Source organism: Microsporum canis, genomic scaffold, assembly GCF_000151145.1.
Source record: "Microsporum canis CBS 113480 supercont1.5 genomic scaffold, whole genome shotgun sequence".
NCBI classification, from domain to species: Eukaryota; Fungi; Ascomycota; class Eurotiomycetes; order Onygenales; family Arthrodermataceae; genus Microsporum; species Microsporum canis.
In genome coordinates, this window is record NW_003299165.1 from 1,690,572 (window position 1) to 1,718,195 (window position 27,624).

Below are 27,624 nucleotides of genomic sequence, written 5' to 3' on the forward strand. Positions count from 1 at the left end.
CGCGACGAGACACGTGATACTATGGAACATTTATAATCCGATATATTATGTAAGCGTCAAGAGAAGTACGAAAAGGGAAAGGAACAAGAAAAGATCTTGGAAGTAATCACAAAGAGTGCGAGTGAGATTGTTATAGTATTGTACAAGCAAGTGTTGCGGCATAGGAAAATGCATCAGGGGAATCTATAGAACCCAGCCGGTTGCCAAACGTTAACCAAAATTGTAACCCAGGAGAAAGAAACTAATGTACAGAATACTCCGTAGTGTATATACCATGAGGAACGCTCAATCGAAACAAATATAAGATGTATCAAGGCCAGGCTTGTCGCTTCGCCCGCTCCTTTTCCAACTCTGCCTCTTCCTCTCTCTCCTTTTGATTAGACCACTCTTGGAGTGAAATAATTTTAGGTTTTCGCCCTCCGGCAGAACCTCCAGCAATGCCAGGTCGCTGGACTTGTCTTCCAGCAATTCTGCGTTTTTTTGCAAATAGTTCACGGTCTTTTTGCTCCTCAGTTTTAGGTTGCGGCTCTGGTTCTGATTGGGGTACGGTGAGGCCCTGCTCTTCGAATTCTTTATCACTAATGATCTTGATTATTTTGACTCTCCATTTCCCAATTCGTAGAATAAGCAAACTCCCGTCGATGATGAATTTCTCCGTGACATCTGCAGGCCAGGTTCGAAGAGGGATAAAACTTAGAGCATCGCCCATTTGCTCAGCACCACTCGGCATGCAGCCAACAGATGCCCCATTATTCACAATTATTCGGAATCCTTCCTGCTTGGAAGAGACCATCCCGGCAGCGTAAAGGATCTTGTGAAAGTATTGTCCGACCACCATCGAACGGGGAAGAGTTAGATGGTGTGTTGGTGCGGTAAAAGCATTCATTTGTGGTGCTTTCTTGTTAACCCCAGCATTAATAAATTCAGGTATTCCAGATGGTAAGAGAGGTATCGAGTTAGCAGCCTCTGATTTGGGCGAAGTTGAGCTCTGAGGCTGGAAAATGGCTTTATGGGCCTTTGAAGCCTCCTCTGCCTCCTTAGCTCCGTGAATGAGTTCAACAAATTCTTGAGCTAAAGTATGTTGTGCAAGCCTCAGGGAAGGTGATTTATTATGCTCTTCAACTATTTCGTGGATTCGAGAAGTTGGAATGAACGTGAAGAGTTTCAATAATCGCTCCATATCTTGATCTGGTTGGCGCATGAAATACTATTTTCGGTCAGTATATTAACTGATAATACGTTTGATGAATGAGCTATGTTTGGTTGGATATCACATACCTGGTAAAGGTCATAGGTTGATGTCATATCTTTGTCGAGCCATATCGAATTGCCAGCAGATTTGCCAATCTTCTCGCCCGTTGAAGTAGTGAGTAGCGGTACTGTAAGTCCAATAGGTGTTGACAAATCTGGATCTTCTCCTGGTTTGCGTTCAATAGGTGACGTTTTCAATATTTGTTTGATGGTATCAATTCCAAACTGGATATTCCCCGACTGGTCAGAACCCCCTACTTGAATGGTAATCCCTTTCTGGTAAAGATGCCACCAGTCCCATGCCTGCATTATTGGGTAGCAAAATTCAGTAAAGGACATGCCACTTCCACTCTCGAGCCGGGTCTTCACCCTATACCATGAAAATGAGAATTAGCGTTCGAGGCGTTACCCACGAAAGGGTAAAACTAATAAGCACAACTTACGGCTCCCGTCCCAGCATTGTTCCTATTCTTGCATGTTGCCCAAGTGTCCCCAGCACCCTCGATCAAAGTTTCTTTATTTCCACCAAGTTATTTATTATTTTTCTAGAACTCGTCTCCAGGGCCCACTCCCCAAGAGTAACCGTGTTTCCCTCCATATCTTTTCAAACGAAGCCCCCGAGTTTTTTTAGTTGCATGTGCATGTTGGCAATGTATGCTTTTCTAGAGGCATTGCTAAGGAGTGGGCGCGCCGTAGTTCGTCCAGTAGGGTCACCGACTCGGGAGGTAGAACCACCCAACTATAGTCTCAAGTTAATTAAACCAAATTGAATCTTGAACATGTTGGTCTTGTAACACTTCCAAATGTTTTATGAATATCAAGTAAAATGGGGGTACCACTCACAAGCCAGACCGATTTCATGCCATGCACATAGGCCCACCCGAGAACCATGAAGGGAAGCATGTGTCCAACGTGCATCGAGGGGGCAGTCGGGTCAATTCCGGCGTATAACCCTACGCGTTTATTCGTAATCATCTTATCTAGTACGTCGCGGTCTCTAAGCGAAAGGATTTAGCAATATTCAGACAGAAGTATAAGCCGGCTTTGATATAAAAGCACAAGGGGAAGCTGTTGCACCCACCCAATAACAGAATGAACCAATCCTCTTTCTTCCATGAAGCTCAAAAAGCTCTGCCTTTTACCTTCTTTAATTTCCTTCGCCCAGCCCTCCCATTGCTCCTCCGCCTCAGCCATCCGGGCCAAGTATCTTTGAGTGATGCATCTTCTCTGCGTCGCGCCAGGCGTAGATCTGAGAGCTCTAAGCGAAATTCTCTGATTTGAGGTTCCGTTTCGGGAAATAGCACAGGGTAGAGAATGCATATCCCTAGGAAAGGACTTGCATAAAGCAGAGCGCATCATCTTTTGTATCTTTTTTTGATGCGGAGAAGCAAGGATTGGCTGTCACAATCAACGATGAGAAGCTTTTTTGCTTCAAGACAGAAAAAAATATTAACGCGTTAAGCGCGCTACAATAAGCAAGTTTGATTGCCGCCAGAAACTCTAAATTTAACCCGTATTAAATTTTCTACATCATCAGTATCTGAACCATTACTTCATTACCCCATCCAGAGTCCAAATCCATCGCTTTCCAAGCGGCCAGAATGTCGATGGAAAGAACACAGGCCTGGCCATCCATTCCCTTCTGTACTGTTTCAACTGACACAGGTTGCCCATGGAGAAGCACCATAAAATTCTCCATTACCTGCCTTTCCTCCAAATCAGAAATCCATAGGCCTAAGGTGCCGAGTGCCTTCAGAGTAACATTAAATCGAAGGTCGTTTCCTGAAACCATCGATATGTCCGAGCCAATTATCGCCGCAGCGCCAGTCATTTTATCAAGCAGCCCTAGTACCGCGACCTTGACTTGAGATTTTATGTCCAAAACCTGGGATTCCCCCTTTTCAGGAATGTCAAATGTGTAAACAGGGTACACAGTGAGAATATCCCATCCCCTTGGCTTAAGTGTTACTGAAACTATTGAGTGAGTATCGGATTGTCCCATTGCTTGAGTGACATTTCCCGTAATGTGGCTGCGAATGACATACTCATTGTCATTGCTCGAGAGAATTCCGGGAAATTCGGATATCGAAATGAGAGAAGACCTTTCATCTGAAGCAATATTGAACAGACCCAGAATTCCAGTTCCGGTTCTAGCCCAACCAGCATATGACCCGATTTTCAACATATACCCTTCATCATAGTTGTTATACATGTCTCTTGTGTAACCCACAACACTTGGACGCAGGATCACTGTATCTCCTCGGGCTGTGGGAGCGGTAATCTGGTTTATAAGAGCTAGATCGTGGCTCCCGGGTTTATCAGTTATATAAATAACACCACCAGAGACACACCTGGCAGCTGCATGAAACGATGCATAAGAGTGGCACGTTTGGAACATATCCCAATCCGGAATAACATTAAGGTATCTTGTCAACAGGCTGTTATGTGCATTGCAAAAAATATGCCAAGTATGAGAAGATTCCACGTCTGGAAAGAAGTCGTCCGAGTTCCTCAACAAAAGACGTGGTTTATTAGTGGGCAAAAGGGAGTGAAATATTATTTGGGGCACCTGTGACATGCAGGATATGGCTCTTGCTTGGAAGTGCCGTAACATTGATATGGACCAGGAATCTTGGTAAGTTGCCATACAGCGTTGCCGAACATTCGCATTGTCAAACGTATCCAAGGCGAATTGTGCATCAGACTTCACCGAATCAACACCGGCAGCGGACAAGAAGGTGTAGAAGTCGTTATAAAAGGAAGCTATGTCTTCTGGATCGATTATTTTCATCTTTCTGCTGCCCATCTTATCGGTTATTTTAACCTCTAATGTTTTATACTGTGAGACTAGTTCACCACTTGGTGAAATTCCTCCCCAATAACCCATTAGAGCGTGCCATACAGCGATATGTTTTATACCTGGATTTTGTTGACGAACGTTAGAAATTGTCTGGCGTAGTCCGCGAGAAACCCTTTTTCGTTCGCTTCAAAACGTGTATACCCCGTTCAAACTGCGGCTTTCCCTCATTATCCAAAGTCTGCCATCCATCATCGATGATGAGATTGGACACCGCAATCCCATTTTCTTTGAGAGATTTGAGGGTATTCAAAATATCTTCCTCTGTCAAGTTCTGCCCTAAAGCATTCCATGTACAGTACGATAGCCCATCGTACCATTCCGATAGCCATTGAGTAGTTGGTTCATTTTTCACCTCCTCTTGAATAGGGCCATAATTTCCGTCCGGCAAAGATATATGCTGTGAATCCCCAGAATAACTCTGCACCATTTTTCGAGCTTCATATATTGCTGCTGCCATTGCAATTTCAAAAGAAGTGGCAATAGCAGCAATAACTTTGGATTTAGCTGCATAGCTATTATCATTTCGAGAATGTATTATAACCTCGCCCCCTGCTCCTGATTGAAAGACGGTCAGAACATTATCAATGCCACTCACAGATAGTAGCACCAGCACGACCCCGTCTTTATACACGAAAGATGAAAGTATAGAGTCTTCTGTCAAATTATAGCTTGTTGTTCCGTGCCGTGGAGCAAGCCACGGAGAAGAAATGCGAACTAGAGAGAACGTTCGAACAAATTCCTTTGGTGTGCCGAGAATAATGTTGGATCTTTTACTCTCTTCTTTAATAGCTGGCCCAACCGGTCCCATAATACTCCAAAGCAAAGCGCCCGATGCTTCACTTAGTCGAGGTTTAATATCAAGATCATTATTCAACGAATGCAAATAGTTTTGCAGACTGTGAGGATTCCATTTCAAAGGAAAATCTTGTGGCTCGATAATAATTTCTCCATCTTTTTTCCCAAATTTTTCTTTGATCCATTGCCAGTCACTACCGTCGTTCGTTCCGTACTTTATAGTAAAAGATGCGTGTTTCCCAGTTTCAGGAAAGGGTACCTCAGCAACGAACACTAATCGGAAGCAATTCTTTGTCGTCTTCTCACTGATTGCAAGAGGGGGAGCACCAGGGGAACTATTTAGTTTATTCTCTGTCCACCCGTCATCACTAGAGATGTTGTGCCAGAGAGCAATATCCAATGACTGTTTAGGAAACGGGCGGTTCGATTCAATCATAACTGTGAACCTAACCTTCTACTATGTTAGTCTCCTTTCTAGACGCTTGGAAGTGTCCCTCGAGATATGACATCAAAATGAATGTTCAGACAATAAGTATTTAGGAATGTATCGTAGAAGTTCATATCAGATAGTATCTTGTTCTTACTTTGCCATTGTCGCCTGAAGTTCCCTTCCTTCGCTTAATAAACGTAAGTTGACCAAGCGGCGGCCATGATGTTATATTAGTGAAAACACACATCTTGGGGCCTGGTATATATATATGGCCTGCAAAGGATGTTTTTTATTATCAGATGGAACCAGAAAATATCTGCCCACTAAGACTTGAAACCAGTGATATGGTTACTACGGATGGGCTCATCCACGAGCTGTAGAAATTGGAGGAGGATCGGTATTTGCGGATATATGTCCCGATACCTGTTATATAAATGCCGCTCATGGGAAGTTCTCTTATGACTCTGTCCCGTGCTACACATGTAAATGTGATCAGTTCTCGGGCCATGCGATCCGATATGCAGGCTTCCAAGGTTAACAACTTGTTAACTATCTAACAACGTACAACCAACAGGAAGCAGTCTTGGACCCAGTTAGGTTTGCATGTAAACATAATTTGGCAAAACATAAATCTTTATGCTTACACCCAATATAGCTCTACTAAATACATACCGAAGGCTTCCTTTTTACTGAAATATGTATATATAGTATCATTCTGTTATATTATACTTTGTCAATATAAACATTGTTTTTGATGTAGTTGCCTTAACTCTGGAGATCACCTCCCATACCACCAAATGTTACCGTCTTGATAGTAAGGAACTCGTCAATTCCATATTTGCTTCCCTCGCGGCCAAATCCGCTCTCCTTTACACCACCAAATCTAATGAGAAGAGTCAGTAAACGTTGTGCTAAACGGAGCAAAAGGGAAGGATGCTTACGGGGCAGCAGTGTCGCTGATAATTCCAGTGTTAACGCCAACCATGCCGACCTCCAAGGCCTCAGCAACACGGAAGATGCGGTGGACATCCTCACTAAAGAAGTAGCCAGCAAGACCAACTTCGGCCGTATTCGCAAGTTCCACTACTTCTTTCTCGGTCCCGAAAGGATAAATACCGGCTACGGGGCCGAATGTTTCTTCAGATGCCATTCGCATATCTTTTGTCATATCAGTGATGACGGTAGGGAAGAAGAAATTTGACCCAAGCTCAGGAGCTCTTTGTCCACCTATAATCACTTTGCCACCTTTTGACTGTGCATCGCTGACGTGCTCATGTACCTTATCAATTGCACGGGAATGTATGACAGGTCCATGTGTGACCCCTTCGTTGAATCCGTGGCCCAAAGTGAAACCTCCCACTTTTTCTGAGAATTTAGCGACGAATTCATCATAGACGCCCTTTTGAACGTAGATGCGGTTAGCACACACGCAAGTTTGGCCTGAGCTGCGGAATTTGGATGCAATTGCGCCGGCTACTGCAGCATCTATGCTGGAAACATCATCGAATACGATGAATGGTGCATTACCTCCCAGTTCAAAGGACAGTTTCTTCATGGTAGAGGCGGATTGCTTCATAAGCAGTTTTCCTACTGCCGTTGAGCCTGTGAAAGACACTTTGCGGATCTCCGGAGCAGTTGTAAGGCATAGACCGATATCTGCGGTATTCTTCAGTGCAGTAACTATGTTTACCACGCCCTTTGGAATCCCCGCACGGGTGGCCAGCTCAGCAATAGCATTTGCTGTGAATGGCGTCTCTCCAGGTGATTTGGCCACGACAGTACAACCTGCAGCCAATGCCGGGGCTATTTTTCTGGTGATCATAGCCGCAGGGAAGTTCCAAGGTGTAATAAAGCCACAGACACCGACAGGCTCTTTGATCGTCATAATTCTGTTACCAGGGACGGTAGCTGGAATAGTATCGCCGTAGATTCTGGGAGCCTCTTCGCTAAACCATTCGAAAAAGCTTGCTGCGTAGTTCACCTCCCCTTTTGCATCAACCATTGGTTTCCCGTTTTCCCAGGTAATCAAAGTGGCCAGGTCTTCAGCGTTATCCATCATCAACTGATGCCATCTTCGGAGCATTCGGGCACGTTCACGGGCAGTAGTTTTTCGGAAAGCCGGGAATGCAGCAACAGCGGCATCAATCGCTTTCTGCGTATCGACAGGCGTGAACTCCGGGCATGTACCAATAAGTTTACCAGTCGAGGGGTCTGAATAAAATTTTGTAAGCAATTAAGGCTCAGTCAATGTTATTCATAAACAGTTCAACGGCTGGACAAAGTAATTACCATGTACTTCAAAGGTCTCACCAGACTTCGCGTCAACCCATTCTCCATTGACATAGCACCTTTCAATGAAGAGGGATTTATCTTTCAACTAGAAGAGTATTAATTAGATGCGGTAGCGTCGATTATACTATACTTGATTACCTACCTGAGGGACTGTATGCATTGTGTAATGCCGTCTTCCGTAAGATGGTGAGGGGAGGCGAGCAGGGTACACAATACGTGCTCGAGAAAATTGTTTAAGTACTGAACGACAGACGTTCACCATTGTGGGTAGGAAACAAGGGAGGAAGCTATTTGGCCTGATCGGTCGCCTATGTTGACACGCAACAGGCGGGGGAATGTGCGGGGCAGGATCAAACAAGACCGGCTCTTTGACAACACAACAGGCAATTTAACTCTATTAGAACTTCGATATACCAAGCTGTGGTTGATATTCTTGCCGGATGTGATGCTTCATTGATTTGTTTGAGTGGTGATGGCCAGGTTGTCTGAACCCCCGGCCGCCGCCCGGCTGTTTGGAAGCTCCATGAGGCGCCAAGACGGCATCTCGGTTCGGCGTTGTAAGCTTATCTTGGCTTTTGGTGAACAAGCATCGGACGGGCGTTGATAGATGGGGATATACAAAATTACAGATACAAAGAGGATAGTAGCCCAGTCAATATAATTTATGAGGGATCCATAGCTATAGGATATTTGTATCATTTATAAGCCCGCTTCACGAGCTGGATCTTTGATTCTGCCAGAAGATCAGAGTGTGCGTTCTTAAGATGTTGGTTCAGATTCCATGATCTAGAAAATCCTCTCAGCTGGCGAGAACATCCCGTAATAGGGCAGTATTTTGCATCTTGTTTTGGGTTATCGATGCCTCTTGAGGTTGGTCGGCCTTCTGCCAAAGTACTGTCGGTCTCCGACTGATCCGACTCAGCGTGTCTCCAACAAGGCATGCCATCCTCAGCTCTTCCAAGCCGCACTGTGCCTTCATGCATGGTTCTAAATACCTGATCTTCTCCAAAGAGGTCCGCACACCGCCGGGAAGCTCTCATGACAGCAGCGGCTGGCCATCCGGTTAAGGAGGCCACACCAATAATCTCACTCCAGTCACGAAGCCCAAAACGTACAGGTTGCTTTTGGGGACTTAAATCGGTGGGCGGAAATGTCCTGAACCCCTCTACATTGTTTTCAAGGCCTCGCGAAGGTGAGATAGAGGCACTGTCGTCATCATCATCTTTCTCGTTCTCAGATCCTGCCTCAGAACTAGGGTTGCTTCTGCGATTTGGCGGGCTGGTAGTGTTTATGTGGTAAGCGCTGTTTCTGGCCCTTAGATTCGGTATTTTGGACTCGTTAATCAACCCCTGAGGCATACTAGAGTATGTGCTTCGCGCCTCTTGGAGACTCAGTAAGAGGTCATCGAGCTTTCCTATGATATTTCGAGCCTCCGGGCGAAGAAGCCTCCTAGACTTATCATCATCGGTCTGTACAACGGGGCGCAGTTTAGGTCTGGGTAAATGAAAATCACTAAACTCGCTTTCTTCCTTGGTAGTCAAGCTTTGATTATCGTTTTCTTCTGGTGATCCTTCTCTTTCAAACCGTCGAGCACCCCGCCAATCCCACGGTCTTGCCTCAAACCTTTCTCTAGAGCTCTTCATCATATGTGAAATGAGACATTCTTCTAATTCCGCGCTGGGTCTATCATCAGGGGCCATTCTTAAGGTCCAGGCATCGTCAGAATCTCTATTTATACGTTCATCGGCTCTTGGAACTTCATCTACTGGCATGGGCCAAGCGGCCCAGCCTCTGCTGGGAGCAAAGAGAGACGCAGAATGAGGCTTCTCTTCGCTCGGGGTTCCATTAAGCATAGAGTGTGCTAAATTTTTAGCCTTTGCTTCCTTTGCTGCCTTCTTAAGCATGAACGAATTATATAGATGAATAGAGAGATCTCGTGAGCGGATGGTTTCCAACGCAGCAAAGTCATGACGCTCTCGTTCAGTCCAGCCTCTCCAGGTAGAGGGTGGCCCGTGAAATTTGTTCAGACGCGTAGAAACTCCTTCCACCATTTCAGGTGAAGATGGAGGTTCGTATGCTTCTTCAAAGGGATCATGGTCGCTGGTATATGGTATCTCTGCACCTTCGCTCTTGTAATCACGCCCTTCACTACCACTCTCGTCATCATTATCTATTATCTCGTCATCTCCGAAGTTGGAGTATGACGAAATTCGCCTAATAGCAGCAGCTTGAGCTTCTTGGTTGCTTTGTATTATTTCATCTGGATTAAACAGGGATTTATACGGCCCTGGAGTCTCAGTGACAGGCTTGAAGCTAGGAGATGACATCTCATTCAGAAGCTTCTAGATTTAGAATTGGGTGAGATAAAAAACCAGTAATTCGGTTGCTCAAGAAAGAGATAAATTCCCTGAGTTGACAGCGGATAGTACCCCTTTGACACAATATCAAACATATTGTCAATTTTTGTTATCAATTTCTGATGGAAGAAGGTTTTGAAGAATAGTTAAGTCACGTGCTACAGAAGCTATTGATAAAAGAAATAAGAAATGACTTGATTTTAAAAAAACGGTTTAATTCTATCTTTTATTTTGGTTCTAAATCCATATCATTATGAGCTACGGGATCCTTATTTCATAAGGCCCTGTTCAATCTTCCGCCTTTTTCTCCTGAGCTTTTCCGCCTCCTCCTCCTTCTTCTTGTTTGAGTACATCATTTTATCAAGTAACTTACGCTTCTTACGACTCAGCATCATCTTCTGGCGTTCAAGTTCTTCTTCTGCTTTCTTCTTCTCGGCAGCGTACTTCTTTGACTTAGCACCCTGGGTCTTTTTCTTCAACTTTTTCGATGTCTCAGGCTCATTAACCGGCTGGAGGCCTAACGCCTCGGCCTCGAGTTCCATTTGATGTTGTTTTTGGGCGGCATCTTCTTCATTATCGGATTCTTCGTCAGCCTCGGGCTCCTCGTCAAAACCGCCAAAGGATTCATCTACTTCCGCATCACTGTCGTCTGCTTCTTCGTCATCATCCGAGTTTGCAACATCCATACCACCATTTAGGGAGTCCGTATCAGATGCTTCCCCCTCAACTGCTTCTTTGTCTTCGTCAACTTCTGCAGGTTCCTCTTCTTCATCTTCATCCTCTTCTTCGCTTCCTTCCTCTTCCTCAGCAGCTCTCTCGGCTTCACCCTCTTCTTCTTGATCTGCGAGGCTCACTCGCGGATCATACTCCCCGTTAGATGATTTGACCCATGGGCTAAGGTGTGGGGGTAAAATTGCTCCAGGTGCGTAAAGGTCTGGTCTGAGAAGCTTTCCATCATTCACGCAATCCCATACCCATTGTGGCTGGACATATATCCGGCCAGGGATTCTGTGTCCAGGTCGTACTCTTGGAATTGATTCTTCGCCTTCTTGAGGGTTTTGTGGTAGCGGAGGAAGGGCAGACTCTATAAGAGGAGGTCGATCAACAATTTGATGTGTTATCCTGGGGTCTAATTCATCATGTGTAAAAGCACCATCCCCTAGTACTGAGTCCCACCCTACGCGCTTGCAGCCAAAGGCACGCAGCAAGAACTCTAGAGGGGCTCGTGGAGTTTCTCTTGAAATGAATACAGTAAGTGGCGCAAATAGGGCTGCAGCCTCATTTCCACTAATCTGTGGCTGCGGAAGAGTATCCGCATCAGGCGCCTTTGGCTCAAAGGTATCAATTGCATCTTCACGCTCAGCTGGAGTATCTTCCGCGACGGCTTCAGGAGCAGTATCGACTTTGACATTTTTTAAGATGCTATTAACTTTCTCCTGCATTTCCTTGGATGCAGGCTCTGATTCCTTGTTTTCAGCAGCCTCAATAACAGTATTTTCATCATTTATTTTTTTGCCTTCCAAAGTAAAAGCTGCGAGTTCGGCGCCTTTCTCATCACTTCTAACGTCGAATTTTGGAGGGTATACAAGCCCAATCGAGGTATAAAGACGGAAGTTAACGAAGCCAAGTAAAGTTGTGTAGAACTCTACAAAAGTTCCCATGATTCTGAAGTCAATGTCGCCAGATACTTGCTGCACGAAACGATAAGGAACGAGCCATAAGATGTCCTGGCCCTGTATGGTAGCTTGGTAGTAGATTCCCTTTATAGAGAGGAAGGATTTGCGAAGCGAGTTCGTTGCAATTAAGTAGTGTTGGAATTCATGACATAGCCGTTGGCAGCGGGCAATGGTCTTTGGGGGAACTGTTGCGGTAGAGGGCAGATTGGCGAAGAGGAAAAGCAAAGACAAGGCATCGTCCAGGTCCCTAAGGGCATCAATAAATGTAGGATAGCGCTCCTTGACAAGGTGGTCAAGCGTAAGCTTCGGTGCAAGATTTTTCTCCAAGCGCGACGCATCTCCAACTTGACCACGACCGAGTGCTCTCGCAATTTTCTTTGCCAGCGCTTTCTGTTCGCGGAACTTGTTTAGAAGTGGTTCATGAAGTAGGTACTGTATATCTCGGGTGTAATAAAATGTTGTGCTTGCGGTTGCAGATTTTGAAGCCTTCTTCTTGTTTCGCGGTTCACGAGGATAGATACCTGTAACTAGAGTCAGCATCGCCTCTCCATCACAATTATCCTGAAGAATTTAGAACCTACCCTTGAATATACATAGACGCCTGAAATCGGGAAGTGAAATCTGCAGCTTTCTAACAGCTTGAGTTCTTGTAATGTAGTTTTTGGCCTGGCCAGAGGTTCCTATAATTGAAACCGTTAGAATTACAAGTTTTTGGATAGGAAGAATCCATTGGAGCAGATAATACCTTTCTTCTTGATCTTCCCCATCTTGTCGACTCTTGGGATAACCCGGTATATGTGTGGTTGTGTTGGAGAAGAACCGGCGCATCCAAAAGTCGAATCTTTTATCAGTGTAAAAAAAAAAAAAAAAAAGCTCGAGATGGTCCAAGCGTCTCCACTTTAACCTTTCAAGCGCGCTAAAAACGACTTGGGAGCGAAGAAGAAAAAGCGAAGAAAGCTGGCTCCTTGACCGCGATGCTCGTCCGACAGAGGGGCATATTGAGCGATGCCAATTGACAGGAGGAAGCTCTGTGTGTTCGGGGCAGCATTCGCCCTGAGACTCATCCTAATCTTGCTGTTCCCCGGTCTCCCAGACTTATTAACTGGTCGTGTGGAAGTGTCTACTCCGATTAGCAGCTTCAAGAGACGTATGGATAAGAAGCGAATTCCACCACTGATCTTAAATATACACTTGCTAACTCTCTATTTCTTTACTGTTTAGTGCAGGAAGGCTTGTTCCTTTATCTCCGCAATGTTTCCCCATACGACGGCGGGGTATTTCACCAGGTGTGCAATGGCTTCGACTGCCACGTTTGCCTAGTTATCTCTAACCAGATATTACGAGAATATATAGGCCCCCATATTGCTACCACTGTTTGCTCTTATACCGCGGTCTCATGGGTACACTCTATTGACAGTTGCGGTCTATACTCTGCTGGATCTGATCAACGCCAATGCGCTTATTGAGATATCAAACTCTGGCGAGTCGGTTGCATCGAGGCTCTTCACTTCTCCCCGGAAGCAAATTAGATGGGATGGCATTGCTATCGTCATTGGGTACGGGATCTAAAATCTATCTATATGGAAATGTGTCCGGTATCTAATGGATACCTTCCTAGCTATCTATTCAACCCCTTCACAGTCGCGATGTGCCTAGGACGGCCGACTACCGCTTTCACAAACACCGCCATAATATACGCGATATCAAGTGCTATCACCGGCAGAAGTATTAACTCTATGCTCGCGCTGGGCCTAGCATCCTACCTCTCCGTTTATCCCGCCCTCTTATTCCCACCTTTGGTTCTACTCTGTTATGATCGTTATATCAACAGAGCCAAGTCGCGGAGCAGTTGTCTCCCGTATGCGGCGTCACACTTTCTCGTCTTTGCAGGAGTTATTGCAGGCTTGTTGATAATATCGTATGCATTGACCGGCTATTCCTGGGACTTTATCTCTGCAACGTATGGCGCCCATATACTAGTGCCAGACTTGACACCCAATGCTGGTTTATGGTGGTACTTCCTGATTGAGATATTCGACCCGTTTCGTGAATTTTTCCTGGGAGTATTTTGGCTGCACCTTGCGAGCTATATGGGAGGTCTGACCATTCGACTGAGACGCCAACCGCTTTTCGTCATAACCTGCCTTCTTGGTATTTTCGCTATCTTCAAGCCGTATCCCAGCATCTCGGACGTTTCGATATATCTATCGTTCCTATCTCTGTACCGACATGTATTCCCACGTACGTATTAACCCCACCGTTATATCTTGATCGACTCACTGACAAAAGCTAGTGATGCGCTATACCTTCTTCTCTGTCTCTGCGTTGCTCTATGCCAGTCTCCTCGGCCCGATATTTTATCATCTGTGGATATACGCAGGTTCAGGTAACGCAAACTTCTTTTATGCCATCACACTCGTATGGAGCCTCGGGCTATCAATTCTTGTTGCAGACTCTTTGTTCGCCGTTCTTAGGGACGAGTGGGAGGAAGAACGGCCAGAAGTAAGAGGGAAAGAGGCAAGGCAGATATAACCGTATACTTCTCAACTGAGATCATGGTCTGTAGTATCCATGCAGTCACCGTCACTGCTGGTAAACGACAGAGACATAATCATGTAATCAAACTCTCTCATCCTTCCGTTCCGCAGTTTGGTTGGTTTCGGCGAACTCGCGTCCTCCGTGAAACCAATTCGCTCGTAGAATCGAGTTGCGCTTCGATTAGATTTAAAAACCGTAAGCATGCCCTTTTGAAGGCCGACGTTTCTGCCAATGTCTTCGAATATCCGAAGCAACTGTTTCCCCACCCCTTTGTGCTGCACTTCGGGAGCAAGGTGGATTTCATAACAGTAGAGAACCGGTATCCCATCCTCATCGGTGACCATGAATGACAAGAAGCCTCCGATGGGGGCCATCTCCGACTTGCCCTCAGGTGCATGTTCATTTTCGGCAACAAGAACCATATATCTCATGTCTAATAATTTCATTTCTTGCCTCTTTTTACGCGAGGACCAGCCCGAGGTCGACTGCTTATAGGCTGTAGAGCTAGTGAGATATATAAGGTTGTAACATGCATCCATATACGCTTCAGGCATTGAGGCAGCGGTGTAGAACTGAAGTGAATAGACTCTCCGCCTTGATTCCTCGGGGGTATCATCTGAACTGTTGACAGCGAGCTGGATAGTAAGATTTAACGCATATGACGGTACATATCGATGAATAAACTCGCTGATAGGAAGTGAATTGACGCTTTCAATCAGCGATATATTCTCTTTAGCTTTTGGCTCTATATCTCAGTCAGCATTAGACGGTTGTATACTTTGTAGATTTGGAAGGCTGTTGGACTAACGAGAAGGACTTGAGGCCTCACTTTCCTCCAAGTCTCTTTTTCTCTTCTTTGCCAGCATTTCTACCGGCATTGCTCCTCAAAGAGTCTGAGATGAAAGGATGCAGCTGTGATGGACGTTGAAATTGTAGGTTGAGGCGCGCTTTAATGTGTGGCAGGTTTAGTTATCGATAACCTGAGGAAAGTTAACTCCGGCTTTCATGTCAATGTCGAACCATCTTCATTTCTGCGTGGTAATATAATATTCTTGTCTAAGAGCGACGGCGAGAGATCCGGATCGATGATTTTAAGAGCTTGACAAAGATTTGGCCATGCAGGGGACCATCCGATTGCTATCTGGCGCTGTGAAACCAGGCTCTAGGCTGAAGAAGCCAGCCATGAATTTGGAACAAGTAGGCCCCTTTTCTGTTCAAATATAACTCCATACAAACATCCAAGTTCTAGAGAAGCTAATGATAAGATTGCAGTTCATAATACACCAGCGGGTTATAAGCCTCTGGCGTGAAATATTGAGATCAACCAAGCGTGAGCAAGCCAGAACATTCACAAACCGTAGTATCTCTTGGTTAATGAGTAAATTTTATATGGCATCTCCAGGAATACCAAGTTCATCTACAAAGGGTGAATTACGATCATTTGCGCGTGGAGAGTTTGAACGACACCGAAACGTCACGGATGTGGTACGTTGACAAGCTTCTCCTGTATTGAAAACAGGTTGCTGATTCAAGAGCAGGGACATATAAGATACCTACTTTCGGTACGGCCATAGCAAATTATCCCCATTGAGTATCAATGAAGGTATACTAATTTTCGATACTTACAGACTGGGAAGACAGAATTTGATACTATGAGACGTTATATTGACGAACAAATCAGTTAGACAGTCAACTTTATAAGGCTCAATCTGTTCCAGAGATTCTTCCTTTGTTATCAAACATATATACATTGTACGTTAACCGAAATGAGTAGAGCTCGGCTTGAAAAATTGGGGTGTATGCTCCTTTCCCAACCCTGGCGCTAGAATGGCCACAAACGCCTGTCCCAGTTAATAATATACAAATTGCAGCCGTAATAAAAGGAGCTCCTACTTCGAGCCCCATGTCAGATTCTTAACGGCCGAAAGTACTCCACCGCCCGATCCTTCACCGGGTTCTTTCGCCGCAGGTTCCTCCGCCTGGTCACGCTCTGCGGTTTCTGGAGCCGGGTCCGTCCCCAAGGGCTTCAACTCTGCACCTTTTGCAGCTTGTTCAATGGCAGCGTGTCTGCTCTGCCAGTCCTTGTCCTCTTGGTCTCTGATTTCCAACTCCTTCAGCCACGCATCCCGCTTTGTCTGTTGTTTCTTCAGATCCATTGCCTTTTCCAGCTGCTTTCGCTGATCCCGCTCAGTCTTGTAATATACACTTCCGGCGCATACAGCGAGAAGGGTAAATGCTTGTGCGTATATACGGGCGCGGAACATGCGATTCACTTGTACGGAGTCGCCCATCTTCATAGATCGATATGCACGGAATAATGCGTAGCATGTGGCGCCGATTCCTATTTGTGAATGCGTTAACAGAGCACATAGACCAAGAGCATCCAATCCATGGCGTCGACATAGGTCGTAAGGCAAACGCACCCAAGGGAACCAGTGGTTCCTCCTTCAACCGCCGTCCCAGCTTCTTCCAGGGATTGTCCTGGAAGAAGTCGCTATAGATGGCGTAAAGGTTAGTGTATACCGGGGAAAAGAAGAGACGCAGGAACCACTCACGGATTGTCATCAAACGAGGATGGTAGCGGCTTATCACCCATTGTGCTGACTGCTGTTTTTCACCGAAAGGCATACAGACTACACAGTGAAGCGTCTTGAAGACATCGCCGATTCCCATGCAGAGCGGAATTTTGTAATGCCGAAGCCGCCGCCTTTGACAAAAAAAATCAACCATACCGGAATTTAGGGTGGATGAAAGGAAGAGAGCGACATCTGGCTGAGTAGAGCAGTTAGTTAGACCATGTTCTTTACACCGTGCAGCAGAGTGTAGGCAGACTCTGCTTCGCCGTCTACGGTTGATAGAACCAGCAACGGCCCCTCCAGCGGGCATACCAAGAGGCGAAGCCCCAGAGTCATTTGATACTGAACAGCCATTCACACGAAAGACTTGAGCACATCGCACATGCAAGCAAACGCCTGTTCACCGCCGACTCTCTGCGGCATGAGAATGCAGAAGAAAGAAAAAGGCGCTTTACAGTAGGCCAGTAGAGCCGACATCGGCGGGGCTCTACTTCTGAGAGACGAATACTCTGCTCAGTAACTGGAAACACGAGCGTGGAACAAGCAATAGAACCGCCCATCAGCTTGACTATAGACAAGACGCTCATCGTCGATATCTTCCCGTAGGCAGACCGCGGGCAGGTTATGTACTTAGGGCTAAGCCTCAGGGTTTCCAAAGGCGCAAAGCGTAAAAGAGGGAAAATAAAAAAAAGCTAAGAAAATAAAATTGCATCATGGCTTGTATAAAAAAGCCGCTGGAAGAGTCACATCCTTGCTCGTCCTTGTTTTGTTGTTTTTTATATATCTTATTTACAAGCTCACACGTCTCTTGGATCAATTGATATTAATACTTGTGCCATGGACGACCCGGTTCCGAACGGTGCTACGACACCTACACGGCTCAACACCCTCTCGTTGACCGAGTACACGGCAACGCCTTCTCCTCCGTCCAAGGCAGATGGATGCCCTCCCGAGTGGGATATCCCTGAGGGCTTCCTGCTTCCCAACGGATACCCAGATGTATTATTGTCAGAAATAATAGTAGATGAAGTTTCGCTAACTGGTTGCCGCAGTATATCCGGCTTATCCTGACATCTCGGGTGTATGATGTGATCCAAGAAACGCCTCTCACACATGCCGTCAATCTCAGCAATCGGTTAGAGTGCAAGGTCATGCTGAAGCGGGAGGACCTCCTGCCTGTCTTTAGCTTCAAGCTTCGGGGTGCCTATAATAAGATGGCGCATTTAAAGGGAGAGAAAAGGTGGAAGGGTGTCATTGCCTGCTCTGCCGGTGAGACCAGCACTGCGTTCTCTGGGAAAGCCCCGTTAAGTCTTGCCGTATGACTGTACTAACGTTGTATGGCCAGGAAACCATGCACAGGGCGTTGCTTACTCTGCACGCCAATTGAGGATCCCAGCGACCATCGTCATGCCTTCGGGCACCCCGGCGATTAAGCATAAGAATGTCTCGCGGCTGGGTGGAACGGTGATACTGCATGGACAGGATTTTGATGCCGCAAAGGAAGAGGCACAGAGACTCGAGAAGCTCCATCATCTGACAAACATTCCACCGTTCGATGATCCGTATGTCATTGCTGGACAAGGTACATGCGGCATGGAGCTGCTGAGGCAAGCAAATCTACAGAACCTGGAAGCCGTCTTTTGCTGCGTTGGAGGAGGTGGCCTGATCGCTGGTGTTGGAGCTTACATCAAGCGCATTGCTCCTCACGTTAAAGTCATTGGAGTAGAAGCTGGCGATGCCAATGCCATGGCTCAATCCCTAAAGTCTGGAACCCGCATCAAATTAAAGGAGGTCGGCCTCTTTGCCGACGGTGCTGCTGTACGGGCAGTTGGCAAGGAGACCTTCCGGCTCTGCCGCGAGGTGGTGGACGAAGTCATCGAGGTGTCTACCGATGAGACCTGCGCGGCGATTAAAGATATATTCGAAGACACCAGGTCCGTCGTGGAGCCGGCCGGAGCCCTGGCACTAGCCGGCCTGAAGAAATATATATCAAAATACCCGTCAAAGAATACCAACCGAGAACTGGTGGCCGTTGCATCCGGAGCAAACATGAACTTTGACCGGCTTCGATTTGTAGCGGAACGTGCCGGGCTAGGAGAAAAGAAGGAAGCCCTGCTGCGTGTTTCGATCCCTGAGCAACCAGGTGCGTTCTCGAAGCTCATAGACATCATCATGCCACACTCCGTGACAGAGTTCAGCTATCGATGTTCCGGTAAGGAATATGCCGATATCTTCATGGGAATATCACTGTCCACCTCGTCAGACGCCCATGACCTGCAGGCCTTGAGCTCCCAGCTCCAAAAGGGAGGCATGGAGGCATCAGACTTGAGCAACGACGAGCTTGCAAAGACTCATCTTCGATATCTCGTTGGTGGCAGAACGAATACTCCTGATGAACGGCTCTTCATGTTCGAATTCCCAGAACGGCCAGGTGCTTTGGAAAAGTTCCTTACTACCCTCCGTCCAAACCAGAATATAACCCTCTTCCATTATCGCAATTACGGTGGAGATGTTGCTAAAGTCCTGGCTGGTATTCAGTGCCCACCTAGTGAGAGACAATCACTGAGCGCGTTCCTCGATGATCTTGGCTATCCTGTCACCGAGTGCACGGATTCTCCAGTATATCAAATGTTTCTAAGGCAATAATAATTTACCGCGATTTGATACATTCTGCGGATTGAAGAACACACAATGACTAATAATCCAACTCCATCGGACCGACTACCATTGCCAATTTCTCTCCTGCGTAAGCCCACGGCAATAGCACCCTCTCAAATGAAGCGAGCATTCGTCCTCCCCAGGATACATCCTCCTTTTTCTACCCACCTCTCTACCTCCCTCTCAAAGATCCCTTCATCACTCTACCTTTACCCTTCCCTATCTATAAGCTTAAGAATAATTATTTGGCCCTTATACAGGTTTATAATACATGGCACTTCTTTATTATTCTCACTACAGGGATTATATCTTTCTTACTTCCCCTACCAAAAAACAACAAAATTCATAAGAACCTCGCCCGTGAAATAAGGGAGAAGACGGTCGAACGTCGGAATACCTCATCCTATTGTCAACTGCGAAATCCAGCAAAGCAATACTATGGCTACTGCTTGTTGCTATGCTATTGTACGGTATCTGTTAACTTCGAGTCCCAGTTTCTCGGTTGCCTAAACAGCGACACAGAGTGCGGTGGAAGCTTCTATGAAGTATTGCCCACAGGCGCAAGGCATTGTGGAGGAGTTGCATTTGATTAGTAGAAAAATATTGACGATGAACAGCTTACTGATGGGGCATAGGAGGCTCGGCTTCTATTCAATCTGCTTTCAAGGGGTCTACCTAGGTGAGAGCTATGAAGAAAGCGCTTTTAATCCACATGGCAACGTAGATGCACGGAGTTCCCAAACATTCAACCCTACTTCATTGTAGTAAATCATCATAAGGTAGGCTTTAATAGATAGATAACCAGCAATTTTTGAGCAAGATACATACATACATGTAATGATATAGATGTCCCAACTATTAGTTCGTTAATCCGCCGTTGTGCTGGTGTTGGTATGGCTGCTTAGGTAAGCACTAGATGTTCATCGGTATTCGGCGAAATAAATATCCGTAATTGCCAAGACATCGAAATCTGAGCAGCTTCACAGAATTGGAACGCAGCAAGTTAAAGAAACGAGATTCGAAGAAATATCAATTGAGACCTTTCACGAAACAAAAGCCCTCTTCCGTTCTTTTGCCGGTATTTTAAAAAATTCTACCACCCTCACAAGCCAGTGATCTTACGGCGTAACCCCTATATACCTGGCTTATCGCCCTGCCAACGAACACCATGCTAGGGCTCCGATCTCTCCTCTCTCCGCCGTCCAAACTCCCGCTCTCCCAATTCACATCAGCTCTGCCCCGGAGAATATGTCAAACTGTTTTCTTGCGGCCTTTCTCGCAGGGTTTCGGGGCCACCCTTTCCACCCGATCGATATGGAATACCTCTGAGGCAATGTCGACTGGATTGAAGAATCTGTGCTCTCGAAGTGTTAAAGCATTTGGCTCGATGTCAGCAATTGGACAGACCCGGGGAATGAAGACACGATCCTCTGTTAAACGACTATGCGAAGGATGCAAGGTATGTTGTTTGTCTGGCCAAGCAGAGCGGCATTGGGCTTGTTAAATCTGTATAGCAAGACACGTTTTTGTAAAATGGGTGGTTGCTAACGTTTTATTACTTGCCTCCTATAGCCCGTTCGACGGAAGAATCGTGTGTATATTATTTGGTATGCCTTAGACGCCATCACCTAAAGCATTTCTTTTCACTAGTTTGCTAACTACTAGCCTAGCTCAAAAAACCCAAAGCACAAACAGAGACAAGGCAAATAGATGGATTTAGTGTTGGAGCCGCATGTATTTGTATCTGTTAATATATACTAGGGTATCAAGAGGGACTTTGCGATTTGATGGGTGGCATTGTCCGTTGATGCCACTCCTTAGATGTGTATAATATTATGACTTTAACCTACCAGTATCGGTATATCCATAATCCTGGACACGGACTCAGAAAGGAAATTCGAATTCCTTTAGATCGCAAATTTCTAATATGGAAGTAGTCAACTGCCATACATTATATGAGATAGCTCTCTGTTTAACCAGGTCCAATCCCTCGCTTCGTATATTCTCCTGCGACACTAGCAATTTCTAGGGCTCTGTCCTCTTATTTAGTGGTCATATTATATATAGCAATCACTAAATTCGATACTTTCTATGAATGCGAATATAAATGCTTTTCATGTACCTAATTATTCAAGTGTCACCTTTCGCAATAACGATTACCCGGATCAACTATATAGAGCTTTATCTCTATTAGATTAGGCAGATAAAAATGGCTGTATTCAAATTATTTTGCAAGGTAACATTTGATTAAGTAATTTGGTTGTTCCCATATGTCGGGACCTTGGGCCATGAGACCACGGGACAAAAAAGGCCTTCTGCCCCATGGAAACATGAGTGATAAGGTGCGAGTCGTAGAGTCGAACGGATGACTAATCCAACATATGGTGTATCTTCTGATTATATAATCAGGAACGTTTGGTCATGTGACTTAGTATCTAACTTCCGCATTTCTTGGCAAAAAAGTTCTAGTTTTGAAGCTCAAAAGCTTTGAAAGATTTTGAGCATTTCAAAAACCAGTTGATTCAGGAATATCAACACCGGTTAAAAATGAGGGCTCACACATTGATGCGACGGCCAGTCCGCGCATTTACAAACCTCTCACGCTCGTCAATTCGATTACAGTCTACAACTCCCTTTGCTCAACGATGCCTCTTCACCACTCCACTCACTTCCAGCAACACCTCCGTACCCCGGTTTCCGCTGAGCGGACGATGGGAACCCCGGAGATCTCTAGCAACTGCTGCGGAGATGTAAGTATCGGCATTTGTGTTAACGTTCACAGATTCGAGGGCTCAATTGCTTACTATTTTCCAACTATAGCCTCGAACAAGCTGCGAACCCAGATAGCCTTACTGAGGCCACAGTCATAGAGAACATGAAGCCAGATGAAATAAAGCATATGTCTCGGATGCGAAATATTGGAATTGCTGTTAGTTGTCTTGCTCTTTACCTCAGCCAGGCCGCTCACTCATTGCTTTTCTCTATAGGCCCATATTGACAGCGGAAAAACCACTTCGACGGAGAGAGTTCTATTCTATACTGGACGCATTAAAGCTATCCATGAGGTTCGCGGCCGTGATTCTGTTGGTGCAAAGATGGATTCCATGGACCTCGAGCGTGAGAAGGGTATTACAATTCAGTCTGCAGCTACTTTTTGTGACTGGGTTAAGAAAGAGAACGGGAAGGAAGAAACCTACCATATAAACTTGATTGACACTCCTGGACATATCGATTTTACCATTGAGGTCGAGCGAGCTCTTAGAGTCCTCGATGGCGCCGTTTTGATTCTGTGCGCCGTATCCGGAGTCCAGTCGCAAACCATGACTGTCGACCGACAAATGAGAAGATACAACGTTCCTCGAATCTCTTTCATAAACAAAATGGACCGCATGGGCGCAAACCCTTTCAAAGCTGTGGACCAAATCAACCAGAAACTGAAGATTCATGCTGCCGCTGTGCAAGTGCCAATTGGAAGCGAAGACGAGTTCAAGGGGGTTGTTGACTTGATTAGGATGAAGGCTATTTACAACGAAGGCTCCAATGGAGAAATAGTCGTCGAAAAGGATGAAATTCCCGAAGATCTCCTCGATCTCGTTCATGAACGACGGAATAAGCTAATCGAAACCCTCGCTGACGTCGATGATGAGATTGCAGAAATATACCTAGAGGAAAGAGAACCGACTGTAGAGCAAATCAAGGCTGCTATCCGACGAGCCACGATATCCTTGAAGTTTACCCCTGTGTTTATGGGTTCTGCATTAGCTGATAAGTCCGTGCAGCCCATGCTTGACGGTGTTTGTGATTACCTTCCAAACCCTGCTGAAGTTCCCAATTTGGCTCTTGATCAAAAGAGACAGGAGGCACCCGTCAAACTTATTCCTTACGCCGATCTTCCCTTTGTTGGACTTGCTTTCAAACTTGAGGAGAGCAATTTTGGCCAGCTCACATATATTCGAGTTTACCAAGGCACTCTCCGAAAGAGTATGAACGTGTTCAATGTGAAAAATAACAAGAAGATTAAGGTGCCACGAATTGTACGCATGCATTCCAATGAAATGGAGGAAGTTTCAGAAATCGGACCTGGCGAAATTTGCGCTGTCTTCGGTGTTGATTGTGCATCTGGTGATACTTTTACGAACGGAAAACTAGGGTACACCATGTCTTCCATGTTCGTCCCCGAACCAGTGATTTCGTTATCTATTAAGCCAAAGAGTTCTAAAGATCTCGCCAACTTCTCGAAGGCTATCAATCGTTTCCAGCGAGAAGACCCTACATTCCGTGTCTACTTTGATGCAGAGAGTGAGGAAACCGTCATTTCTGGAATGGGCGAATTGCATCTCGACATCTATGTTGAGCGTATGCGCCGCGAATACCGTGTGGACTGTGTTACAGGGAAACCAAGAGTTGCATACCGCGAAACCCTTGGAAAGCGAGTCGACTTTGATCATTTGCTGAAGAAGCAGACTGGTGGCCCTGGTGATTATGCCCGTGTCGTTGGTTGGCTGGAACCCTCTGAAAAACTGGAGGTTAATAATTTCGAAGAACAAATCGTTGGTGGTAGTATCTCAGAGAAGTTCTTGTTTGCTTGTGAGAAAGGTTTCAATTTGGCTTGTGAAAAGGGTCCTTTGATCGGCCACAAAGTTCTTGGAACACGGATGGTCATCAACGATGGTGCCACTCATATGACTGACTCCTCCGAAATGTCGTTCAAAATTGCAACGCAACAAGCTTTCAGAAAGGCTTTCAAAGAAGCTGAGCCCCATATTCTCGAACCTCTCATGAAGACCGTCATCACTGCTCCGACGGAGTTCCAGGGTGACATTATTGGTCTATTGAATAAGCGCAATGCCATCATCAACGATACCGAGACTGGTGTAGATGAATTCACCATCTTCGCCGACTGCAGTTTGAACAGTATGTTTGGCTTCAGCAGTCATTTGCGAGCCGCAACGCAGGGTAAGGGTGAATTTACCATGGAATTCAGCCATTACGAAAAAGCTCCCGGGCAGCTCCAGTGAGTACCTCCTCTCAGTAGCCTTTAAGAATAAGGAATCCCATATATTAACCACTCCTGTTCACACTTATAGGAAAGAACTCGTTGCCGAATATGAGAAGGCTCAGGCAGCACGACACAAGTAAATGACTTAACCACTACCGTTGAGTGAACACAATATGCCGTCAAAAACTTTCACGAATGACGAAGTACGGCTGTTGTACTCCGTACCCACTATCTACATACTTGCCACGATATATAATCTACTCCCCCTCAAAATTCACCTATCTGGAGTCTTCTTTTCGCGTTATTGTATTCTAGAAAGCTTTTTGGGAGGAGCAAAGGATGAACCGGCTTTTCTTAGATTTCTCTATTGTCTACACATATACTGTTTTACTATGCACCTTTGTTTTATATTTTCCTCCCAATGTCCTACCTATGTAACATTGATTGTACTAACCCCTTTCACATCTCAGTTATAATGCTATGTTTTGTTTACTTGGTGTAGTTATAGATCAATCGATTTGAAGGGAAGAATGCATGACTAGACGTGGGGGTGAATATACATAACAGACAACGGAACTCCACTCTAATATTAATCTAATGAATACCAAGATATGAATAGTAAATTATGGATAGATCTTTAGTGTTCTATGTATCTCCCTAACTATGTCTGCTTATCAAGGAGTCTCAGAACAGCGACAGCGACAGTATTGAGAGTTCCAATCTCATTATGTCCTATATAAGTAGGGGAAAATCAGTCAATGATAAATAAAGGTTAGGTTTAAAAAACCATAACAGTCAAATCGAGGGTAACATACCTCCATATCTAACCCGTTCCCACCTAACTCTCTTTACTGCTTTTCCCGGGCCATCGTTCCTTTCCCAGACAGTAGATTGGATAATTCCATCCTCGGAGGTATAGTTATGTGTAAAGGTCCCCAATTCGGCTGCTTTTGGTCCACCAGTAGCTGCGTCCCATACACTCCTGCCCTCGCGCCATGGAATGTCGCGATCATTTACCGCGTGTATAATGGTCAGGTCGAATGGCTGCGACTCATAGCTATTCCCAGAATTGCCATAGTTTGGTACAATACCTGTTAGTGCTGCGAGTCGAGCAGCAGTATCCCATCGGTCAAGGAGGCGATCCAGTATATATTTCTTCAATTGGGGATATTGTAGCAAAGGCGAAAGAATTGGAGGAATAAAGCCCATGATACAGTAAGTGTGCAAGAGTTGCGGTATATTAGTGAACGGCGCCATGAGAATGATTCCAGCAAACGGCTCTTTAGCCTTTACAGGAGAGAGGTCTGACGGGTTTCCGAAAGTGTGGCGCTCAGCCAATGCACTTGCCACGGCTGTACCCAGACTTTGACCTGCAATGATAATTCTGCTAGGGGAGATTGATAATGGAGGCGAGGTCAGGTAATTGACCACGGTAAGCGCATCTGTAATGAGGCCTTCTTCCGTAGGCTTGCCCGTGGATTTTCCAAACCCTCTGTAGTCAAATGCAATGACATGAACCGGACGAGATGGGGTAGATGTAGAGAGGAAATTTTGGTAGACTTTGGGACGGTAGCCAGTTCCAACGTCAGCAGCATTGCCATGAACTATGCTCAGCCATTAGCAATACATCTCTCTAATGACTATGGTACCAAGGTACATACGGTTGACTACGACCCTTGCGTTTTTGTCTTTAGCTAATAGCTGGAAAGCTAGCGTTTTGGTCACGTCTTTTGCAGGTCCATCAGGAGGACTCTTTAAAAGAATATGTTCATAGTCCTTGTAAAGATGTGGAGGAATAATATGCCATGAATAAAGTGTCTCATTATCAGGCGTAACAAGGGTGAAGGGCTGGACTTGCGACTCTGTCTCCTGGTTAGTACAGTATAGTCAAAATAAAGTCAAAGGCCATACGTACTCAGGAACCCAAAGCATTCAACATTGTTTAAGTCGAGGCACTTCGAAGGGTTAATTCCATTAGAGTACAGCACACTGGACAGAATATTAATAAAAAAAAATTTAATCCCATAGGAGGTTTTTGAATATCAACATTGAACCGGAAATTATTACCCTCTCTGGATTGTAGGATGCGTTAAGGACAGGACAGCCAGTAAATATAGGAGGCCGCAACCTGCCAAAAGCCAGTAGGCCTTTTTGAAAATAGGAAGAAGCTCCATGAACCAAAGGACTCAACTGCAATGAATTATCGTCAGCTGGTATTCTCGATACTTATGCTGGTATAACCAGTCTCCTTGGTACCCAGAACGAACAAATACCGAGTCTCTTCCTGTAGCTCTTGATCTGACAATATTGGAGAAAGCGTCAAGGCAAATCTTCTGCCATGGACAATCTGAAAGTAACCAAGAAAGGGTATATGATATGGCTAGCAGTGAATAGTTCAAACGAGTAGAGAATAAACTGTCGTCTAGTTTAAAGAAGAGGCTGAAAACATAAAAATCACGAGCCAAAACGAAGTTCCGCGCCTTCGGGACTTTTTTTTGTGACTTCGACATTTCGCGTTCTTGGCTTTTTCCCATTTGCGCGCCTTCAGCTTCCGCGATAGAAGTTCTTCTTAGCAAACGGGCCAGCCCTTTGGTCATTTAATTGTCAGCATGGCTGAGAAACGAAAACAACCCGGCAAGAATCGCGGAGGCCGTCCGCGTAAGAAGAGAATAGAAGATGCAGTAGATGCAACTCCGTCACCAAAGCGACACCAACGACAGGAAGTGTCTACAACTCCCTCAAAGAAAGCCACAGCAACGCCAGCACCATCAGTCCCGGCCGAACTCCCGGTCGAAGAAACACTTCCTACCAAGATATCCGATAGCCGGCCGCTCCCAACGCTTCCAAAACCGCAAGCACCGAGCTCTCTATCTGAATGCCAATCATATGCGGAGAGGTGAGCCTACCGCCAGATTTTAGGGACATTCTGGACGGAATACCTTGACAGTCAAGGGTTGTGCTAATATTTCATTCCGTTTAGTGGAATTGTCACCGCCGCGCTACATCGATCAAGGACAAGATGGCTTCACGATTGTCTTTTCGAAAAATATTGGACCAAACCATCAAAAAGGAAGAACCAGCCTCAACCTACATTCCAAAACCCCCCAAAGGATTCCATGGCCAAGCTGGGACCGTGTACTATGGTGATTGAGCCTCACTACTTCGATATTATGCTATATACAGTACGACGAC

General features: G+C 45.6%; 14 protein-coding genes across 14 annotated transcripts in view; 6 read left to right on the top strand and 8 right to left on the bottom strand.

The window, feature by feature from the left end:
- Positions 1-310: 310 nt before the first annotated feature.
- Positions 311-2,445, bottom strand: MCYG_05721 (tyrosyl-tRNA synthetase; the record flags this gene model as incomplete). The annotated part of the gene is made up of 6 exons (XM_002845806.1): positions 311-1,207; positions 1,279-1,621; positions 1,695-1,716; positions 1,867-1,990; positions 2,095-2,248; positions 2,333-2,445. 6 exons carry the CDS (start codon positions 2,443-2,445, stop codon positions 311-313), a joined length of 1,653 nt encoding a protein of 550 aa, XP_002845852.1.
- Positions 2,446-2,776: 331 nt separating this feature from the next.
- Positions 2,777-5,498, bottom strand: MCYG_05722 (alpha-galactosidase; the record flags this gene model as incomplete). The annotated part of the gene is made up of 3 exons (XM_002845807.1): positions 2,777-4,170; positions 4,253-5,352; positions 5,491-5,498. 3 exons carry the CDS (start codon positions 5,496-5,498, stop codon positions 2,777-2,779), a joined length of 2,502 nt encoding a protein of 833 aa, XP_002845853.1.
- Positions 5,499-5,699: 201 nt separating this feature from the next.
- On the bottom strand, positions 5,700-7,788 carry MCYG_05723 (succinate-semialdehyde dehydrogenase; the record flags this gene model as incomplete). Its single annotated transcript, XM_002845808.1, has 6 exons — positions 5,700-5,759; positions 6,009-6,025; positions 6,107-6,219; positions 6,278-7,547; positions 7,599-7,713; positions 7,771-7,788. 6 exons carry the CDS (start codon positions 7,786-7,788, stop codon positions 5,700-5,702), a joined length of 1,593 nt encoding a protein of 530 aa, XP_002845854.1.
- Positions 7,789-8,323: 535 nt separating this feature from the next.
- Positions 8,324-9,955, bottom strand: MCYG_05724 (conserved hypothetical protein; the record flags this gene model as incomplete). Its single annotated transcript, XM_002845809.1, has 1 exon — positions 8,324-9,955. The coding sequence occupies one exon, from the start codon at positions 9,953-9,955 to the stop codon at positions 8,324-8,326; it is 1,632 nt and encodes a 543-aa protein (XP_002845855.1).
- A 299-nt stretch (positions 9,956-10,254) lies between these two features.
- On the bottom strand, positions 10,255-12,428 carry MCYG_05725 (pescadillo; the record flags this gene model as incomplete). Its single annotated transcript, XM_002845810.1, has 3 exons — positions 10,255-12,182; positions 12,243-12,341; positions 12,407-12,428. 3 exons carry the CDS (start codon positions 12,426-12,428, stop codon positions 10,255-10,257), a joined length of 2,049 nt encoding a protein of 682 aa, XP_002845856.1.
- A 238-nt stretch (positions 12,429-12,666) lies between these two features.
- Positions 12,667-14,193, top strand: MCYG_05726 (GPI transamidase component PIG-U; the record flags this gene model as incomplete). The annotated part of the gene is made up of 5 exons (XM_002845811.1): positions 12,667-12,808; positions 12,883-12,947; positions 13,015-13,217; positions 13,280-13,902; positions 13,955-14,193. The coding sequence occupies 5 exons, from the start codon at positions 12,667-12,669 to the stop codon at positions 14,191-14,193; spliced, it is 1,272 nt and encodes a 423-aa protein (XP_002845857.1).
- Positions 14,194-14,204: 11 nt separating this feature from the next.
- Positions 14,205-15,077, bottom strand: MCYG_05727 (N-acetyltransferase 11; the record flags this gene model as incomplete). The annotated part of the gene is made up of 2 exons (XM_002845812.1): positions 14,205-14,944; positions 15,008-15,077. 2 exons carry the CDS (start codon positions 15,075-15,077, stop codon positions 14,205-14,207), a joined length of 810 nt encoding a protein of 269 aa, XP_002845858.1.
- Positions 15,078-15,315: 238 nt separating this feature from the next.
- MCYG_05728 (uncharacterized protein) lies at positions 15,316-15,884 on the top strand (the record flags this gene model as incomplete). The annotated part of the gene is made up of 4 exons (XM_002845813.1): positions 15,316-15,396; positions 15,472-15,684; positions 15,738-15,761; positions 15,828-15,884. The coding sequence occupies 4 exons, from the start codon at positions 15,316-15,318 to the stop codon at positions 15,882-15,884; spliced, it is 375 nt and encodes a 124-aa protein (XP_002845859.1).
- A 204-nt stretch (positions 15,885-16,088) lies between these two features.
- MCYG_05729 (mitochondrial hypoxia responsive domain-containing protein) lies at positions 16,089-16,795 on the bottom strand (the record flags this gene model as incomplete). Its single annotated transcript, XM_002845814.1, has 3 exons — positions 16,089-16,540; positions 16,623-16,693; positions 16,755-16,795. 3 exons carry the CDS (start codon positions 16,793-16,795, stop codon positions 16,089-16,091), a joined length of 564 nt encoding a protein of 187 aa, XP_002845860.1.
- Positions 16,796-17,612: 817 nt separating this feature from the next.
- MCYG_05730 (threonine dehydratase) lies at positions 17,613-19,421 on the top strand (the record flags this gene model as incomplete). Its single annotated transcript, XM_002845815.1, has 3 exons — positions 17,613-17,774; positions 17,828-18,091; positions 18,135-19,421. The coding sequence occupies 3 exons, from the start codon at positions 17,613-17,615 to the stop codon at positions 19,419-19,421; spliced, it is 1,713 nt and encodes a 570-aa protein (XP_002845861.1).
- A 1,180-nt stretch (positions 19,422-20,601) lies between these two features.
- Positions 20,602-21,143, top strand: MCYG_05731 (uncharacterized protein; the record flags this gene model as incomplete). Its single annotated transcript, XM_002845816.1, has 3 exons — positions 20,602-20,892; positions 21,006-21,040; positions 21,104-21,143. 3 exons carry the CDS (start codon positions 20,602-20,604, stop codon positions 21,141-21,143), a joined length of 366 nt encoding a protein of 121 aa, XP_002845862.1.
- Positions 21,144-21,980: 837 nt separating this feature from the next.
- MCYG_05732 (elongation factor G 1) lies at positions 21,981-24,572 on the top strand (the record flags this gene model as incomplete). Its single annotated transcript, XM_002845817.1, has 4 exons — positions 21,981-22,183; positions 22,254-22,362; positions 22,421-24,447; positions 24,521-24,572. 4 exons carry the CDS (start codon positions 21,981-21,983, stop codon positions 24,570-24,572), a joined length of 2,391 nt encoding a protein of 796 aa, XP_002845863.1.
- A 521-nt stretch (positions 24,573-25,093) lies between these two features.
- MCYG_05733 (conserved hypothetical protein) lies at positions 25,094-26,606 on the bottom strand (the record flags this gene model as incomplete). The annotated part of the gene is made up of 5 exons (XM_002845818.1): positions 25,094-25,164; positions 25,248-26,036; positions 26,094-26,294; positions 26,348-26,421; positions 26,500-26,606. The coding sequence occupies 5 exons, from the start codon at positions 26,604-26,606 to the stop codon at positions 25,094-25,096; spliced, it is 1,242 nt and encodes a 413-aa protein (XP_002845864.1).
- A 435-nt stretch (positions 26,607-27,041) lies between these two features.
- MCYG_05734 (conserved hypothetical protein) overlaps positions 27,042-27,624 on the top strand; it is a gene marked incomplete at both ends in the record, with an annotated part of 2,273 nt that continues 1,690 nt past the window's right edge. Inside the window, 2 exons of the mRNA XM_002845819.1 lie at positions 27,042-27,328; positions 27,413-27,614. Of these exons, the coding sequence (XP_002845865.1) occupies positions 27,042-27,328; positions 27,413-27,614 (489 nt within the window). The remainder of the gene's footprint in view (positions 27,329-27,412; positions 27,615-27,624) is intronic.